At 46.0% G+C, this 17900-nt stretch overlaps 1 protein-coding gene and 1 long non-coding RNA gene across 7 annotated transcripts in view; one reads left to right on the top strand and one right to left on the bottom strand.

The window, feature by feature from the left end:
* ARHGEF4 (Rho guanine nucleotide exchange factor 4) overlaps positions 1–17900 on the top strand; it is a 270436-nt gene that overhangs the window by 108790 nt on the left and 143746 nt on the right. For 4 of the 5 annotated variants that reach the window (XM_082395467.1, XM_082395472.1, XM_082395469.1 and 1 more), the window contains exon 2: positions 13599–17219. The exons of the other annotated variant lie outside the window; for it this stretch is intronic. In XM_082395467.1, coding sequence (XP_082251593.1) covers positions 13599–17219 — 3621 coding nt within the window. The remainder of the gene's footprint in view (positions 1–13598; positions 17220–17900) is intronic. 5 annotated transcript variants of the gene reach the window in all.
* Positions 381–17900, bottom strand: part of LOC309630362 — a 74704-nt gene continuing 57184 nt past the window's right edge. Inside the window, exons 1-3 of one of the 2 annotated variants that reach the window (XR_014245631.1) lie at positions 16795–16867; positions 10608–10796; positions 381–9345 (exon numbers count right to left, since the gene is read on the bottom strand). This is a non-coding gene — a long non-coding RNA (uncharacterized lncRNA). Of the gene's footprint in view, positions 9346–10607; positions 10797–16794; positions 16868–17900 lie in introns of those variants that run through there. The other variant, XR_014245630.1, reaches the window with a different exon arrangement.

The raw sequence follows: 17900 nt of genomic DNA, 5'->3' as shown, positions 1-17900 counted from the left end.
GGCTTGAACTCATGTCCCCTGCATTGGCAGGTGGGTTCTTAACCACTGCACCACAAGGGAAGCCCCCTGCCCTGTTTAGATTCAGTATGTAGGTCTGGCCTATTTTATTGGCTGCAGTTCCAATGACAGTTTAGTTTTCTGAGCTTTTGCAATGCTATTCTGATTTGCTTCATTCTTCTGCTTGAGCTCTCCCTTGATCCCTATTAGTGCTGTCTGCAAGGTCCAGAAATGGCTGCCCTGGGCTTCCTGGCATTGTTAGGTGAGTGTGGGAATCCCAACCCACAGAACAGAGAGCACTTCCCCTGGCTGTTCTCCAGCTACCCAGTGCCAGTGGGCTTCTCACTCTATCTCTGCCATTGCCATTGGTAGAAAGAAGTGCCTACCTGGGACATCTTCTGCCACTGGGAAGGGCTGAAGCCATGGGGTCTGGGAGGTTCTCTGCTGTTGGGTGGAGGACTGGGAGATACCAGTGCTGTGTTGCTTTCTGGTGCTGGGTAGAGGACCAGAAGACACCAGGACTGTTGACACCGCTTGTGCAGGCAGAGGGTACACCTGCTCCTGGCAGTTGTGTGGCAGGGGGTGGTTCGGCTTGCCCAGGTTCTGCTGTTGACAGATTGGCCTGTTCTTGCTGATAGTTGAGGGATGGGGAGGTCATGGCTTGGCATACCCGGGATCTTTTGTGGCTACTGTTGTAGGCAAGTCAGGACACTGCTGCCACTGGGGATAGATTTTCCTGCTAAGGCCCTGCTGGGCTTTCCCTTCCTGGAACTTTGGACAGAGAGTGTTCTGTGTTTTCTTAGATTCTGGATTTTTCTATTTGGCATCCATTAATTATAGGAACAAACTAATGGCCAAAGTTGTATACACCTTCCCTAAGATCCAGAGCCCATGCTCTGAACCACCTCCTTATCAAACTCTCACACACTAAGCCAATATTCTCCCTGCCCTAAATCACCCCAGGGCCAACCGCTATCCCAGAGCCTGCTGTAATTATTCAAACTTGCCTGTCCTAAGCTGTTTATTTTGTCCTTTCTCTCAGAAACCTCAATAAAGGCTCTAGCCTAGGCTTTCCCCTTGCTCTTTCTGCCTCCTGACCAACACTGGTGTTTCCCCATGTGGCTCTCTGTGGCATGGCATGCCTCTTTCTCTTGGAAGCTGTCCATAATCTAAATCTTCTTTCAATGGCACTAGCCTCTCCGTGTCATCACTCAGTCACCTCCATAAACATACAAATGAAGCAGAGCAAACTTTTCTCCCTTCTCTTCCTTCATCCTTCTCTCCTCCTCCCCATCTCCCTCCCTCCTTTCTTTCCTTCCTTTCTTTCTGCCTGTTGATGGTTCCAGGTTCCCAGCCCAGAATATTTGGGAGATAAAAAGAAAACTCAGGAACAAACTCTAGACCTTACTTAAACCTTGTGACTTAGCAGACCTCCTTTGGCACTACTCTGGCAGGGGGTGGAGAGTTCCACCTCATTACTGCCAGGTGGGGTTGGGAGTCTTGGTTCCCCACTGATGAGATCAAAGCTGTCACTTGAAGAGAAACAAGCACTATACACTCTTGAGGTGACACCTATAGCTCTGAATACTGGAAATCAATCAGTATGCAAATATCGATTGAGATTATTCTGCATATCAGGACTTGCAACTAAGCATTATGGGGAAGGTAGAAGGCCCTTTCTACTGGAGCTGAAGGTGTGTTTGAATTATTAACAGAATTACCTATAATTCATATTACATGAAAGGAATCAAATTGTTTCCAAATATTTTTTAATTATAAAATGGTAATGTAACCAACTTGATGTGACAATTCTGAAGAAGAAATAATTTTGACTGTAACAAAAATGTTGTTTCTTTGATATGTTTCATTTCAGGGTTTTTTTGTTTGTTTGTTTGTATTTTTTAAATGACTTACATAATACATAAAATTCTAGCCTGCATTATTATATATTTCCTCTACTATTCAATAGCCTTTATGAATTAAATTTTTATGGCTGTGTAATTTTCCATTGAGTACATATTGTTTAATTTGATTAACCATTTTCCTATTGTTGAACACAAGTTATTTCCCTTTTTAAATCTTCCAAATAGCACTTCCATGAACATGTCGCATTGCAGAATCTTTCCTTAAGGTGGAATCTCTCAAGTGAGATTACTCAGTCAAAGTATGACCCTTTTGATCGCTCCTTACACATAATTTTAGTATTCATTGTAGATATTCCCTGATGCAACTCTTACTGGTGCTGTAATGGTGATTTTCTATTTTCCCCATTCCTTCCACATTTATTAATTGGAATTTTTCTGCAAGGAAGAGCTTGCTTTTCTCCCCTGATTTTTATTTATTCAGTCACTAATTCACATCAATATGGGCTTATGGGTAATTATTCTATACTTTGGGTTATAATTCAATAATATGGTTATTTATTTTGTTACTCAGATTGTTCCAAATTGGGGAGAATTGGCTTCTTAATAATAGCAATATTACTTAATATTAAGTAATTACATTAAGTAATATTAAATCTTGAAATCTATAAACACCATATTGTCTTTATTTATTTAGGTCTTCTTTGATTTCTTTCACCACCATGCTGATGAAATACCAGTATATAGATCCTGAATGTATTTCATTAGATTTATACCTAGGGATATAATTTTTGGCTACTATTGTAAATGCAGTTTTTTAATTTCAAATTCTAATTGCTCACTCCTAGTGTATAGAAATGCAATTTATTTTGTTTCTTGATCTTATATCTTACCACCTTGCTGAACTCACCTATTAATTCTAGGAGGTTTCTTTTTTAATTTCTTTGGGATTTTCTATATAGAAAATTACACATAGACTGTTCAGTTTCTTCCGTTTTAATCTGCATTCTTCTTATTTCTTTTTATTGTCCTATTACACTGGCTAAGACTTCAACATTCAATGTTGACTAGGTGTGGTGAGAGAACACATCCTGCCTTGCTGAGGTCTTAGGGAGAAAGTACTCAGGTTTTAACGCTAAGTATGATGTTTTTTGTAGTTAACTTTTATCAGGTTAAGAACGTTCTCTTCTATTCCTGGTTTGCACTCTCCATTCCTTTGTGTAGATCCAGGTTTCAGTCTGCTATCATATTCCATCTGCCTGAAGAACTTTTACCATTGCTTATACAGTGCGTCTGCTGGAAATTAATTCCCTTGGTTTCAGTTAGTCTGAAAAAGTCTTTCTTATTCATATTTGAAAGATTCTTTTACTGAATATATTTTTTTCTTTCAGCTGATTAAAGATGTCACTCCATTGTCTCCTGGCTTGCATGGTTTCTGATAAAATTTTTGCTCTAATGCTTCTCTTTTTTTTTCTCTGTGTATTGTTTCTTTTTACTTTAGCTGTTTTCAAAATTTTCTCTTTGTCTTTTGTTTTCAGCAGTTTGAGTATGATATGCCTAAGTGTGAACTTTTTTTCTTTTGTGTTTATCCTTTTTGAACTGTATGGATCTGTGGTTTTAATACCTGTGGCTAATAAGGGGAAATTATTGGACTTACTGCTTCAAGTATTTCTTCTGCCCTATTCTCTCTCTCTTCTCCTTCTAAGATTCCAATTCCAATTATGCCTATGTTAGATCATTTGATACTGGCCTTGAATGTCTGGGTTTCCTCTCTCCCTGCAGATGCCTGTCTTTCTGCATATTTTGGGACCAGTAGTTTGCTCTGCAACCTCAGCTCTGTGATAGCTGCAAAATAGTTATGAATGTGAGACTAATTTGGCTTTTTCATTATAAGGGTGTAGCGATGCTCCTTTGAACTCACTTTCATATCAGGGCAGAAGGTGCAGTCAGAATGCAATTTTTAAAATGCTAATCTGTTCGTGTGCCTTCCTTTACAAATGAGGATGTTTAGGTGCAGAAAGAGGATGTAAGCCACCTACAGTCACCCAGGAGGCCAGTGGCAATAATTTGTCACAACTGCAAATTCTCAACACAAGGAGAGTCACTGATTTTTTTTTGACCTCTCAAAGTTGTGATTAAATGCCCACTTCCCACTGCGGAGGGAATCTGGGCTACTTTCTCACAACTTGGGTTACTCAGTGGTGCAAGAGTTTGGGGGCCCACCCGTCCTTGAGACACCAGAGCATAATAGAGAAGAAAACTGAATGACTATGGTAACTGCCTCACAGCAGCCAAGGTGACTTTAAAGATACTCCCCATCATGTTACTCCCTGTTTTAAACTCTTTATTGGCTTCCTCTTTGAACTCAGAACAAAATCCAACTCCTCAACCCACCTACAAGTCCCACAGTACCAGCCTTTGCCTCTTTTTCCCCTCAGCACAAGGTCACAGTGGCCCACTCTTTTGGTTCCCTCGATCTGAGGTCTCTGGACCTCAGAGTCTTCACACAGGCCTGTCCCCCAGCCTGGAATGTTCTCCTCCCCACCCATTCCCAGGGCTGGCCCTGCTCAGCTTAATCGTTAAGCATGACTCTGCTTAATCACCTCCTGCAGAGCCCTTCCCTAACCTCTTGGGCTTTCTCGCTTCCTAGCCCTCCTCTCAATTTGTAGTTACACATGCGTGTGTCCTTGTTTGGTGTTTGTGTGTGTCATGGGGGCAGTGACGAGGTCTGCTTGGTTCCCTGGGCACCTCCAGCCTTTGATATTATTAAATGACACTGATGAGTGCAATGCAATGTGTTAAATGATAAGACAGAGGTGTGGTAGCAAAGATGAGCGCAGGGTAGCAAAGATTTGACTTAGAAAAAATGGAGAGCCCTGAGGACCAGTGTTTGCGACTCAGCCCCACGGTGGCCTTACTCACTCATCCACTCCCCATTTCACACTTCTCCCCCTGGTGCCCCTGAAACGCCATCACTCACATCGCAGCTCAAATGTACACCGTTTGAGACCCTCCTCGCCCTGAAATTACTCATTTTCCTATGTGTGGACAGTTCTTGTTTGTACCATTTTACCCTTGCTAGTTGCGTAGTGCTTGTTCCCTTGTTAGTTCACAGCTGCTCTGATAGGAGGGGCTTTGTTTTGTGTGTCTTTTATTGGTGCAGTTTCTGGCCCGTAGTAGTTCCTAGTAAATGGCAACTTCTTAAGCGACCCTGAATCCAGAATTTGGCAAATGCATCCGTGCTCTCCCAGAAAAATCAGACAAAGCAGCAGGTAACTACAGGACCTTTGAAAATAGTTTCTGGTGTATGTGGAAATCCAGCCTGAGAGTACAGAATTGGGGCTAGTTAAGGGGAAAGGCCAATTGGGATTCTAGAAATATTCTTAAATAAACATAACAGTAATACTCCCAGGATCATATTGTAACTCATATTGACTGCCTGAAAGGACTTCCAGGTAGAAGTCCTGTCACCTTGTCTAACAAATGGGTGAGAAGTATGTACTTTAGGTGCAATGAGGTAGAAACTGCCTGAGTCCTTGGACAGTGTAGGGGATAATACATCCTCCTTGGAACCTTGTCAGTGTGAATAATTGACCTGGAAACCCACATCTTTCAGAGAGTGAAAGGTAAACCTGATTAGCTCAGGTTCAAATGTCAGACTTTTGTGAGGAGTGAGGTTTGCTAAGTGAGCGAATGTGACTGTGGGTAATACGGAAACTCGCTCCGAAACTAAGGCAAGAAAAAAACTTCTGGGTACCTCTGACCTCTTCAACTTTCCTCTGGTTCTGCTTTAGCCTCTCCCCACCCCACACCGTGTAACTGTCACTGCCTTCTGTTTCCTTATTCACCTGACAAACATTTACTGGAAAAATCTTACCATTCGTGTGCCATGCCCTAAACTATGCCCTGGAGGGATCACGGTGCCTCCTGAACCACCAGAAGACGACCTCGAGGAGAGTCACCCCTCTCGCCGGAGGCCTCAGAGGAACTGCAGTTTAATTCCAATTATTTGAGTGAGTTTCCTAAAGAAAACAAAAAATCAAACAAACAAAACCCACGAAAACAGCAACAACAAAAAACTTCTCTACTCGAGTAGAATAATAAAATATTTCATTTCTGTATTAAAATATTCTCACACAAATTGGAAAACTCAAAACAAGAAGATACTGTATCTGTTGGCGCAGTTCTAGTGCACACAGTAATGGGAAGATGTGCATGTAAATCCGAATGTACCTTTGAATATCACATTTGGGAAAATGTCCTGTGGATATAAAATGCTTATATGCTCACAGCCACAGAGTTAGAATAATCATCGTTGCAGTGGTGATTCTGTATAGTTCTACATTTCTCCAATATTTTCTTTGTGTTTACTCTGTACCAAGCTTCTGCTAGATACTATGGGGGATAACAAGACATACGATAGCAGGATATATAATTTCTGTCCCCAAGGTATTTGTGAGCAAGCTGATGTGAAGAGAACTGACAGAATGGGGTGTTTAGTCTCCATGTTTAACATGAGGTGGTCAATATATCTTAGAGTTTAGGAGAATATTTAGAATTTTCAGAAGGCTCTGATATCCTTACTTCATCTTCCCCAAAATCTAGTAAGATAAGCACACTTTGTGTTGTGGAGCCATTGACAGAAATGTAGACTAAGGCAAGAGAGAAAAACAGATCTGTAACCCACTCTCTGCCCCTAGAGAAGCCCAGGTCCTTTTTCTGGAAGGCATCATGGTTACGTGTTACACAGGCCTCCTGTTCGTGCCACATTGCTACACACTAGCACTGTCAGACAATCACTTGGGCCACAATCAAGGTGTCAGCAGGGCCATGCTCTTTCCTGGAGGCTCTAGGGGGGAAATTTTCATTTCCTTTTTGTTGTGATAACATTTGAGATCTAATCTCTTAGGGGAGAATCTGTTTACTTGCTTTTTCCAGCTTCTGGAGGCTGCCCACATTCCTTGGTTTGTAGCCACTCCTTGGATCACTCTGATTTCTGCCTCCCTCATCACATCTCCTTCCCTGACTCTCCTGCCTCGGTGTTTCTCTTATAAGGATTCTTGTGATTACATTGGGCCCACCCAGATAATCCAGGATAATCTCCTCAAGATTTTTAACATAATCATATCTGCAAAGTCCCTCTTGCCCTAGACATTCATAGGCTCCAGAAGAGATTAGAACATGGACATCCTTCAGTGAAAAGGGGCATTATTCTGTGTACCACAGTCTAGAAGAAATGACAGGAAAAAGTTAGTGACTTTACATTGCAAAGTGTTTAAAATTAGACACACACAAAAAACATGATCTGAAAAAAAGAAATCCATGAATTGGGTTTCATCAAAATTAAAACCTTTTGCTTTTAAAATTTTTAAAATGTTAATAAAAAGGCAAGCTGCAGGCTGGAAGAAGCTATTTGCAAAACATATATCCAACAAAAGACTTGTATCTAGGATATATAAAGAATTCTTACAACTCAATAAGAACACAACCCAGTTTTTTTTAATGGGCAAAAAATCTGAACTGACACTTCACAGAGAAGATGCACAGATAGAAAAAAGCATACGAAAAGATGCTCAACATCATATGTCATTAGGAAAATGCAAATTAAGATCACAATGAGATACTGCTTCACACATACTAGGGTGGCTAAAATTAACAAAACTGACGCTAGCAGATGTGGGTAAGGGAGAGGAGCATCTGGACTGTCGTATACTGCTGGGGGTGGTGTAAAAGGGGATGGAGAGCAGTTTGCAGTTTCTTAAGAAATTAAACATATACCACTACCATATGGCCCAGTCATTCCGGTCCTCAGTATTGACTCAAGAGAAATGAAAGCACACATCTGTACAGACTTGTACAGCATTATTTGAAAAGCCAAAAACTGCGAACAACTCAAATGTCCCTCAGCAGGTGAGTGGATAAACACATCGTGGTATAGCTATACAACAGAACACTACTTAGCAATAAAACCAGTTATTGACACATGCAACATAGATGAATCTCAAAATAATTGTGCTGAGTGAAAAAAGCTGGACAAAAAATACATACTGTATGATTCCATTTATATGGAATTCTAGAAAATGCAAATTAATCTATAGTAGCAGAAAGCAGATAAAGATTGCCTGGGGGTGGAGGGGAGATGAGAGGGAGGGATTATAAAGAAGCATGAGGGAACTTTTGGAAGCAAGAGAAATGTTCACTATCTTGCTCGTGGTCATGGTTTCACAGATGTATGATGGTTTCACACAAACTTTAACTGTACACTTGAAATATGTGTGGTTACTTATGTCAATTATACCTCAATAAAGTTGTAAAAAAGATAGTGAAAGAGAGGAAAGAAAGGAAGGGAGAGAAGGAGGAGGGAAGAAAGAAAGGTAGGCAGTGTCAACTTGGAAAAATGCACAACGTGAGGGCTCTGAGTTAAGTTTTATTTGGGGCAAAATGAGGGCTATAGCCCGGGAGCAGTTTCTCAGAGCTCTACATTCCTTTAAACATATGCTCTTAAACAAACCATTGTTGAGTTCACATTAAAAAAAAAAAAAAAAAAAAGGAAATTCCCAGGGGAAAAAAAGGGGGAGTGGAGCTAAAAAGAATGAAGTACGGTGATAGATAGAAACCCAAATAAATGCTCGCTGGTTAAACTCTCTGGTTAAGTGATTAAAATATTGTATCTTGAAAACCCAGCTATATGTTAGTTATGAAAAACACACCTAAGGAACATAGAAAGACTGAAAAAAAAAGAATGGAAAGATATATACTAGGCAAATACTAACCCAAAGAAAGTTGATGTAGGTTTATTAGAGAAGACAGCCTTAAAAGTAGAAACTTTTATTAGGGATAAAGAGAGTTACTAAGAAATAATAAAAAGAGCCAGAACTTGTTTATGCACCTACTAACATAACACTGAAACGTGTCAACTGAAAGATGACAGAATTAAAAGAGGAACTTGACAAATGCAGCACTACAGTGGGTGATTTCACCGTACTTAATAGCAGATGAAAATCTAGTCAAATTATGAGGATTTGACAAGGATATAACACTTAACAAGCTTGATGAGCTATTATTAAACCCTGAATGAACAAGTAGAGAATACACGATCTTTTCAAACACCCATGGAACACTTATGAAACAGTGTTACGGAACCAGGTCCGTTTTGCCGTCTGCCAGCAAGCCAAAACGCTGAGACGGGAGGTTTGCAGCAGGAGACCGTTTATTCGTTTACTCGCCAGGCAGCCAAGCGTGAAGACGGCAGACCAAATCTCAAATCCGCCTCCCGAAAGCCTCAGGGTATTTACTGGCTAAAGAATACAGCGTGGGGAAAGGTGATTGGAAAAAGGTGTGATAATCGCAGTTCTGTGCAGCCGTAACTAAGCTGTCCGCCTCTGCAGATTCAAAAGGTCACTGAGCGGACGCTGGAGCAGGCCCCGTAGAAGGGTCGGGGTCCCATGCGGTCTTAACCAGCTCAGCTTCAACTAGACAGCTGAATCTGCAAAACAAGGAGGCAAACATCTTACTGTTTAGGCTTATTGCCACTGGGAGGAAATGCAAGTCTTTTGTAGCAATAACTAAAATGACTTTGATTAATGAAGGCAGATTACAAGTGACATGGATTTAACTAATGATTCCCATGGTTTCAACAGGAGCTTGTACTGTGCCAGAAAGCCAGTTTCAACTAATCACAAAGAATCTTACAGACCACACTCTCTGATTACAATGTAATTCAATAGAAATCAGAAACAAAAAGATAACAAAAACCTACTTCTAAATAAATTATGGGTCAGAGAGCAAATCATAATGGAAATTAGAAAAACAATAGAACTGCAAGATAATGCAAATACCACCTATTAAAACTAATGGCTTGCAATTGAATTTGTATTTAGAAGGGATATGTCTTGTCATCAAATACTAATATTTTTTAAAGACTGAATGGGAGATGAGGAAGTGTGGAGATAAAATGTAAATTGTATTACTGAGGAGTTTGAAAAGGGAAGAAGATGGGGTGCTTTGGGGGATGGGGGCAGGAATTCTGATGGAGAGAGGCTTGTTGTCGGTGACTGCAGGTGAGGGAAGAAGTAAAAGGAGGGTTGGGGGCAGGATGCTGGAGCCCATTTGTCAACACCATTCTCAACCCCCTAATGTATTGTCTGTCACCACCTCACCCCTCTGTGCAAACACCCACTGCGGTGCAGCTCTCTGTTTCTTACAGGAGAAAGTCCAAACACCTTGCCCTAGTGTTTGAAGCCTCATAAAGTTATAGTGATAAGACAATTAGGAAGTGCCAGGCCTGTGACAAAATAAAGAGAGCTTTTCTGCGTAAAAACATTCAAATCTGATCCACCCCTAACCCCCAGAAATAACTCTGAGCTTCAGCAAAAAGAACACTTTTGCCTGTAGATTCAACCCCCAGACCATCCCTTAGGGATAACCTTGAAATTATATGGATTTGTGCTGAGAAATTACGAATTTGAGAATTACTCCTGAAACAACTCAGGGGGGAAAAAAAACTTTCTTCATAAGATTTAGAATCTAATATTCAACCAAATCAAATGCTTTTTTTAAAAAATGTACTCTTCATATTCAGCATTTAAACACTTTAAGGAATATTAAAGCTGGATTTCCAGTGCTCTTGCACAGACTATACCAATTTTGTAATCTGAGAGAGCTTAGAGGGAGGGGTCCCCCCCACCCCGTCCCCAACAAAGGCTTTTTATTTTCATTGAAACAGAGTGAGACCTCTTGCCCGAATACCTGGAAGTCAAAGAAAGGCTTGACTCTCATCAAGACCCAGGGAGGGAGTACAGTTCCTTTAGCTGGCAGTGTCCTGGGTCACGATGCTGAGCAGGGGGTGGGGTCAGGAGTAAGACCTCTGACATCTTGGCGTAGTCAATGTCCAGATCATTGGTCATTTGGAATTTGGGACTCTGGAATTCTCTAGGCCTGAAACGTGAATATTGATGCCAATATGAGTCTGTGAGGTGACATCAAGCTATGACAGAGCTGAGGAAATGCTCTATGGTCAAGGGGTCCCTTCCCAGTTTAATAACAGGTCGGCGAGGTGAGGGAACGGAGGGGCTCTTGACAGCAGGAGGTACTGAGCAGAAGCCTGTAGCTGACCCCTGCTCCCTTTTCACTGCCCACGAAGCACAGACTTGCCATTACACAGGCCTCCATGCTTGCCAAGGCATGTTCACGGCCGGACGTGCTTGGCCTCGCCAGGCCGTGGGAAGCCTATAGGCTGGAGACTGTTGTTCCTGCCGCACAGTGAGGGGCCTGCCACCTGGGAGTTGGACCACGGGAGCACGTGCCTGCAGTGGACTTGGGGGAGACAGGGACTTCCGTAATTCCTCCCTCCTCTTGGACATCACATGGCCACCACACAGCCCTGCTTTCCAAATGGTTTGACTTTTAATGTTTCCTTTCCTAGTCCCAACTCCTTTCTGCTTTGCGACATATTCGAAACTGTAGTATCATATTATTTCTGATTTTCTGAATCTACCTTGTAGCTTAAATACCTCACACATCACATGCTTTGGTGTTTGTCTGCTTTTCTCCTCTTAGGTAAAGAGGATTAAAAGCAATTTTATTTTGAGAAACCTCTAAGGACAAGTCCTCAGAATCTGTGCTTGGGAAGGGCTGGTTGAGTGAACGGCTTCTGTACCAAGTTTGTGCGAAGGAGCCTTAGCTAGACGTAGGGCCAAGTGGATCGTCCTACTCCGGGCCTGGGGAATCTTTGGAGCGTCTGAGAACTGAATGCTGGGTACAGCATGATCGCAAAGTTCAAGGTGTTGTTGTATGTATAATACATGCTACAACCAAGATACATGGATGAATCTCTAGAATATCATGCTGAGAGAAAGAAGCCAGGCCCCAAAGAATACATACTGCATATTCTGGTCATCTGAAACTAGAAAAGGCAAATCTAGACTGTGTGGCAGAAACAGGGCACAGGGAGGAAGAGGGGAGATTGATCTCGGGTGGCCTCAGCCTGCAGAGGCTTGAAGCAGGCTTTCTGTTCCCGGCCAGAGTTTGAGGTCAGGCAGCAGCTGTGAGAGCGCTGAATCCTAGCTACTAGACCACCAGGGACCAGTGACCAGTGACAAGGGCCTGGCCTGTCAGTTGTGTAGAAATGAATTTCCACATAGAGGCAGAAAGTAGTGAAGCAAGTGAAGTGTTTATTAGGAGGAAAAAGGGCACATGTGGATAGATATACGGGCGGGCTCAGAGAGAAAGTCACGCCCTCGTGGTAGTTTGAATCACTTTTATGGGGCATTTCTTCCAGGTTTCCCTTGGCCAGTCATCTTGCTTTGCCTGATTCTGAGTCCGTATTTGGTACATCTCAGGGTCCTCCCCTGTGTGCGTGCGCATCTCTTAGCCAAGGTGGATTCTAGCGAAGAGGCCTGTGGGTATGTTGGCATCACCTACTATGGGGTGGTGCCCCCTCCCTTTTTGACCCAAGGAGCCTTTCTGCGCACGTGTAGTCGGGAAGGTCTTCTTGATCGAGAAGGAGAATGAGGAATATGTGGTCTTTTCTCTCTTATCTGGGCGGGGCCCAGCCTCCTCTCTCGCTCCTGCTGTTATGGAGTTTCTGTCCACAGGGAAGAAACTTCAGCTGTTCAGCCTGGGGCCCATCCATCTCCTGCCTCAAGACAAGGAGTGACTGGGGAGGGTCAGGGACTTCTTTGGGAAAAGGAAATAGGATTTTTATCATGGTGGTAGTTACATGGGTGTATACATTTGTCAGAACACTCAGAACTGTACACTTTTTTTATTTTTATTTTTTGGCTGCATCGGGTCTTAGTTGCAGCACGCGGGCTTCTCTCTAGTTGTGGCCTGCGGTTTTCTCTCCTCTAGTTGTGGCATGCGGGCTTCAGAGCATGTGGGCACGCAGGCTCTTGAGTTGAGGTGCGCAAGCTCAGTAGTTGTGGCGCATGGGCTTAGTTGCCCTGTGGCATGTGGGATCTTAGTTCCCTGACCAGGAATCGAACCCGTGTCCCCTGCATTGTAAGGCAGATTCTTTACCACTGGACCACCAGGGAAGTCCCCAGATCTATACACTTTAAATGGATGCATATAAATGATAGTATAACAAGTTGATTGAAAATTGTGTAATGAGAGAAGGAAACTCTGCAAATACTTGCACAAGTCCTCTACTTTTCCTCCTATTCTCAAAGCTGTCTTGGGCATTTATAACATCCCAAAATATGATTGCAATTTCAGTAATTCTTGAGTGTGGGTTTTTTTCTTTCTTTCTTTCTTTTGGCTGCAGCAAACCTAACTCAGAAAACACTTCTAAGTGTAAGAGCCTTGACTTTAATTGGTTACATAACACAAAGCAAACATATATTCATTTGCTCTTTCTTGCTGAAAACATTAGGCACAGATATGCTTCTCACCATGACTCAGACAACAGTTCATACTTAAACTGCACATGCTTATTCCGCCTATTCTGATTTTTAATAGGGTTGCTTTAACTATGTGCTACACTTTCTCCCTACTGTTTGGGTTTGGCTCCATCTCTTCTTTTCTGTGCTAATAAAAGGTAGCTCTTCATATTTACCACTCTCTTCCTACAGGCGGTGACTGTACAAGACCCCAGGGGGTCTTCTGGTTTTTCTCTTCACATGGGGAACAAATGAAACATTTCTGAACCTTCTTCCTTCTGACAAAGGCAGGTGCAGTGTACATGTGTGCAGATGTCCTCAGGCCTTGTCTGTGACTCCTCTCTTCTTGCCCTTCCAGACTCCAGAGCCAAGTGTACACCTGCCAGGTGAAGGTGAGATTGAAGACAAGGAGCTCCCCCCTTCTCCCGCAGAACCAGAGGAACAGGGATGGAGCCGGGAAACAGACCACGATGATTTTGAGACACTGTCCCACCACAGTGAAAGTCAATCAGACACAAAAATTGACCCCTTTGAAAGTGCTTCCGACACAGAATCCCTGCCTGGTGACCTCCTAGGGGTAATCTGCCTCACTCCAGATGGTACCTCTGAGGACAGAGAAGCACACAGGGGATGCCGTGACACCCCAGCATCCGGAACCCTTCAGGAGCAGCATTCAACTGGTGTCCCTGGGCTTGACCCAAAGGAGGAACTACATCTGTACCTTGACTTCAAGGAAGAGCCCTGCAAAAGTGGGGTACGAGCCTTTGCTGCAGTTGCTGGAGAAGTGAGGGCCGTGCACCTTCGGGAGGACGTGGCCGGCCCGGAGCGAGAGTCGCCGCCGGCAGGGACTGCTGACTGCACACAGGGCTGTACACAGGGGCCCACGGGCAGCTGCGGCCTCCCGCCAGCGAAGGCGGTGACTGGACAAGACCTCCGGGGGTCCTCTGGTTTTTCTCTTCAGAAATCCAGGTCTGAGAGTTATCTGGGCATCCCAGTGGTCTGGCCCTTTCTTCTCTGGTGCTGTGAACAGGGCCGGAGCTGGCCGAATATCCACAACAGGGGCAGGGGAACCCAGCTGCCTCTCACAGCCCCTCTGGGAGCCAGGACAGGGAAGGGAAGTACTCCGGGCCCCGCACTGAACACAGGCTTGCTCTGCTCCCAGCCCGGCTTTGATGCCACCTGCCAGCTTCCTTTAGGGACATCATGCCTCCTACATGCCAAGCTTTGCCATAGCGCCCCAGAAAAGACCGATGACAAGGGCAAGGCATTCCCAAGGCACTGCCGCCAGCACACGACGACGCTGAACAGGGCCCATTCCATAGCAGAGTTTCCCTTAAGATACTCTGAGAATCCTCTGGGGCAGAACTCTGTGAAGTTTGGGAGCCATCTGAAGGAAGCGACAGAAGCAGAACGGGCTCCAAGAACACAACACCCTCTTTACCCTGTGCCCACCCAACTGTCTCATTTGCTTCCTGCTTCCCAAAGGAAGGCTCCTGGTTTGGAGGATCAGTATGAACCCAGGGCTCTTAGCTGGAAAAGGGCCTCTCAGGACACGCCCTCTGAAAGTCTCTGGCTGGAAAACCAGTCAGGACAGGACTCTAGGTCCTGCCCAGTCTCTTCATGCCTTACTGCGGGGTTGGTGAGCCGCAACGCAGAGGAAGTGCCGGTACCAGCCGAGGGCAAGTTGGGACACGGCCCAGAAAGCAGAACAGAGGAACCCCTAAGCGCTGGCCTGGCACCAAATGCTGAGGATGTGAGTGATAAACAGAAGCACCTTCAGGACATTTCTGTTGAGGCAGGAAACCAAACCAGTAATTACGCATCAAAGTATATCCTCAGTGAGAAAAGAAAGCCACCTGCTAGGGCCAAGTTCCCACATCCTCCCAGCAATAGCAGATCACAGGTGTGCAACAAAGGCTGGGGGGTTTGCTCTGGAGTAAGCAATCAGTCAGATGCTCCAGAGCCCACCCTGAAATCAGGCACGACAGACACTTCAAAGGAAGCAGAAGACGTGGTGGTTCCAGACCCCAGCTTCACGAGAAATGCCTTGCAGGGTGTTTCAGGAGTCGCAGCAGTCACCGTGTCTCACTGCCCCTGGGGTGGTGAGGAGCGTGACCAGGGGCACGAGGGTGGTGCCACACCCTTGGCAGAGGGCCTCCGGCTAGAGCCCAAAGCAGACACGTCTTCTAAGGGCACGCCCATCATTGTAGCTCTTGAGCAGAAAGGGCTGCAGGCCACCAGGAGGAAAGTGGGTCCTCTTCCAGAAACACAGTCCTGTGAGTTTCCGGAGGAAAGACCAGGGTCTCCCTGCGGTGCTGGAGCGACCCCACGGGTGGTTTCCCGGGCTGGGAAACCACAAACGTACGGCAATGAGTGTGAGCTGCCGGCAGCCCTCGGACTGCGAGGTGACCACGAGGCTCTTCAGCAGGTGGCCCCAGCCGCAGAGCTTGCGATAGTTCTGAGCCCCCAAGCGGCTTCGGAAGAGACGCCCCCGGGGAGGGAAGAGACGTCTTCCCAAGGGCGCGCTGCAGGGGGCGTGCTGAGCACAGGGGCGCCTGCGGAAGAGAGCCCGCCGGGGCCCAGCCAGAGCTCCGGGACCCCGGCGGCCAGGGAGGAAGCTGCTGGGGCGCCCGGGGCCCGGGGCCCCGAGGACACGCTAGGCGTGCGCGCGGCGGAGGGCGGTGCAGACAAGCAGCCCGGCACCCAAGCCCCTGCCCGCACCCGTGCGCTCCGGCTGCCCGGACCGCCCCGCCGGCTCCGCCAGGCCTCGCGGGAGCCCGGGAAGCGGCTGGCGTTTCCCAAGGTGACCTCCTTACGGAAAGGCAAGCCCTCGGCCGCCCAGAGCCCGGGAGGGGGCCGCCCTGGGGGTTCTAACGGCCTCGAGGAGCTGTGCACGGACAGTCGGCCCCCGGCGGCCAGCGGGCAGAGCGCATCGGGCCGGGTCGGGACTCCCCGCGGCGCGCACGCCAGCGCCTCTCCCGAGATCGGCTTCCAGGGCGCAGGCCGAGGGCTCGCAGGGCCAACGCACGGGGGCCATGTGGAGACGCGTGGGGACCTCGGTAGCAGAAGACAGTCCTCAGAAAGCTGCGAGGCCAAGAGACTCAAAACCCCAGAGAAAAGGCTCAGCGCGAGGTTGGCCTCAGCTCAGAAGACTTTTGCAAATTTTTTTGAGTCAAGAGTTTTAGAAAAAGAGAACACTGGTGAATGTTGTCCAGGTTCTTTCAAGGACCAGAAGAAAAACAGCAGGCTGCACCAGACCTCCTGGCGCACAGTTCTGAAAAGCAAAGATGCTGAAGGCCCCAAAAGACCCTCCTTAGTGAGCCTGGTTACAGGACCGGAGATCTGGAATCTCCCCAGACCTTCCCCACTAGGCACCAGTAGCCACTGCGCGGAGCAGGCAGAGGACAAGGAGAGCTATGTTTTTAGAGATCACTGGACACTCCCACATTCCCCCACACCTTTGTCATCCAGCCATGTGGTCTCTTCAGATAACAGGAGAAAAAGTGAACCAACTATCAAATGTACAGGCACTCAGGAAGGTGGTAAATACCTACCTTCAGGTAACTTTCCTGAAAAGTCTTGGCCTTTGTCACCCACCCGTCCTGGGAGGCAGCAGGCTGGGATAAGACACACCCTTCCCTCCAGCTCCACCTGTTGCCTGGCATATGGAAGCCAAGGCGTGCCCTGTAAGCCCCTGAGCCCCAAGCCCCAGAGCCCCAGGCCTGGTGCCCAGCGGGTGGATTTCCACTACCCTGGCAGGGGCAGGGCCATCTCAGTGGTTTCTCTTGGAAGCTCCAGCCATGTGGATAGCAGCTCAGAGGCCCCTGGAAGCCCCAAGACCTCCAAGGCCTGGACAAGCCTCCTACTTTCTCTGCAGGCACTAGACCAGGGTGAGCAGAAGAAAGAGAGCGGGAAAAGAGGCCGGCATCCCTGTGGCCTGAGCACAGCACCCTCGCTTAAGGACCTTCTTGGGAGTGAGGTGAGTTATCTGTGACTCACACCAACCTGTTCATTTACCTTTTAAGGCACGAGAAGGAGGGGACCACACATGATATTTCCCTAAGTGAGGGGAGAGGAGGAAAAGGAAGGCCAGTCTGCCTTCCATGGAGACCGTCCCACTTACACACATGAATGCCCCACCTGAATCAACCCAGCCAGACCAGTTTCTCGGAATTTGCCAAACTAACAAGTGGGAATTGGCATTTCATTGTAGTTTTGTGTGGTCTCTTTTCTTCCTGTATAATTCAAGCTGTCTGAATTCCTGTTGGTATCAACTGCCTGTTCATAGTCTTTGGCCATTTTGTATCAGGGGATTGAGGCAGGCTTTCTTATGTCAGCCTTCGTCCTTCCCTGCTGTGAAATTTAAAAAAGAAATTTCGCCACGTTGTTTTCTAGTATATTTATGGGTTTATTTTTTAAATCTAAACCTGATCCAGTTGAATTTGTTTCAGTATAAGGAGAGAGATTATTGGTGCTTCTGAAATTCCTAGTAAAAGAAAATGGTCTCTCCCCCAAAGCAAAGGCGTCCACCCACGACGGGGAACAGGGTGGTGGGTCAGGCACAAGAAAGGGTATACAAGCTTGGGATTTCTCACGAGTCAGGCTGCCCTCCGAAGGAGGTAGCTTTGGGGAAATTCCGGAAAGAGTAGTCTTGGGACTG

Source organism: Balaenoptera borealis (assembly GCF_965194805.1).
Source record: "Balaenoptera borealis genome assembly, chromosome: 6".
In the NCBI taxonomy this organism is placed as follows: Eukaryota; Metazoa; Chordata; class Mammalia; order Artiodactyla; family Balaenopteridae; genus Balaenoptera; species Balaenoptera borealis.
The sequence above is the reverse complement of the archived record's forward strand: the minus strand, read 5'-3'. Positions and strand labels throughout refer to the sequence as shown.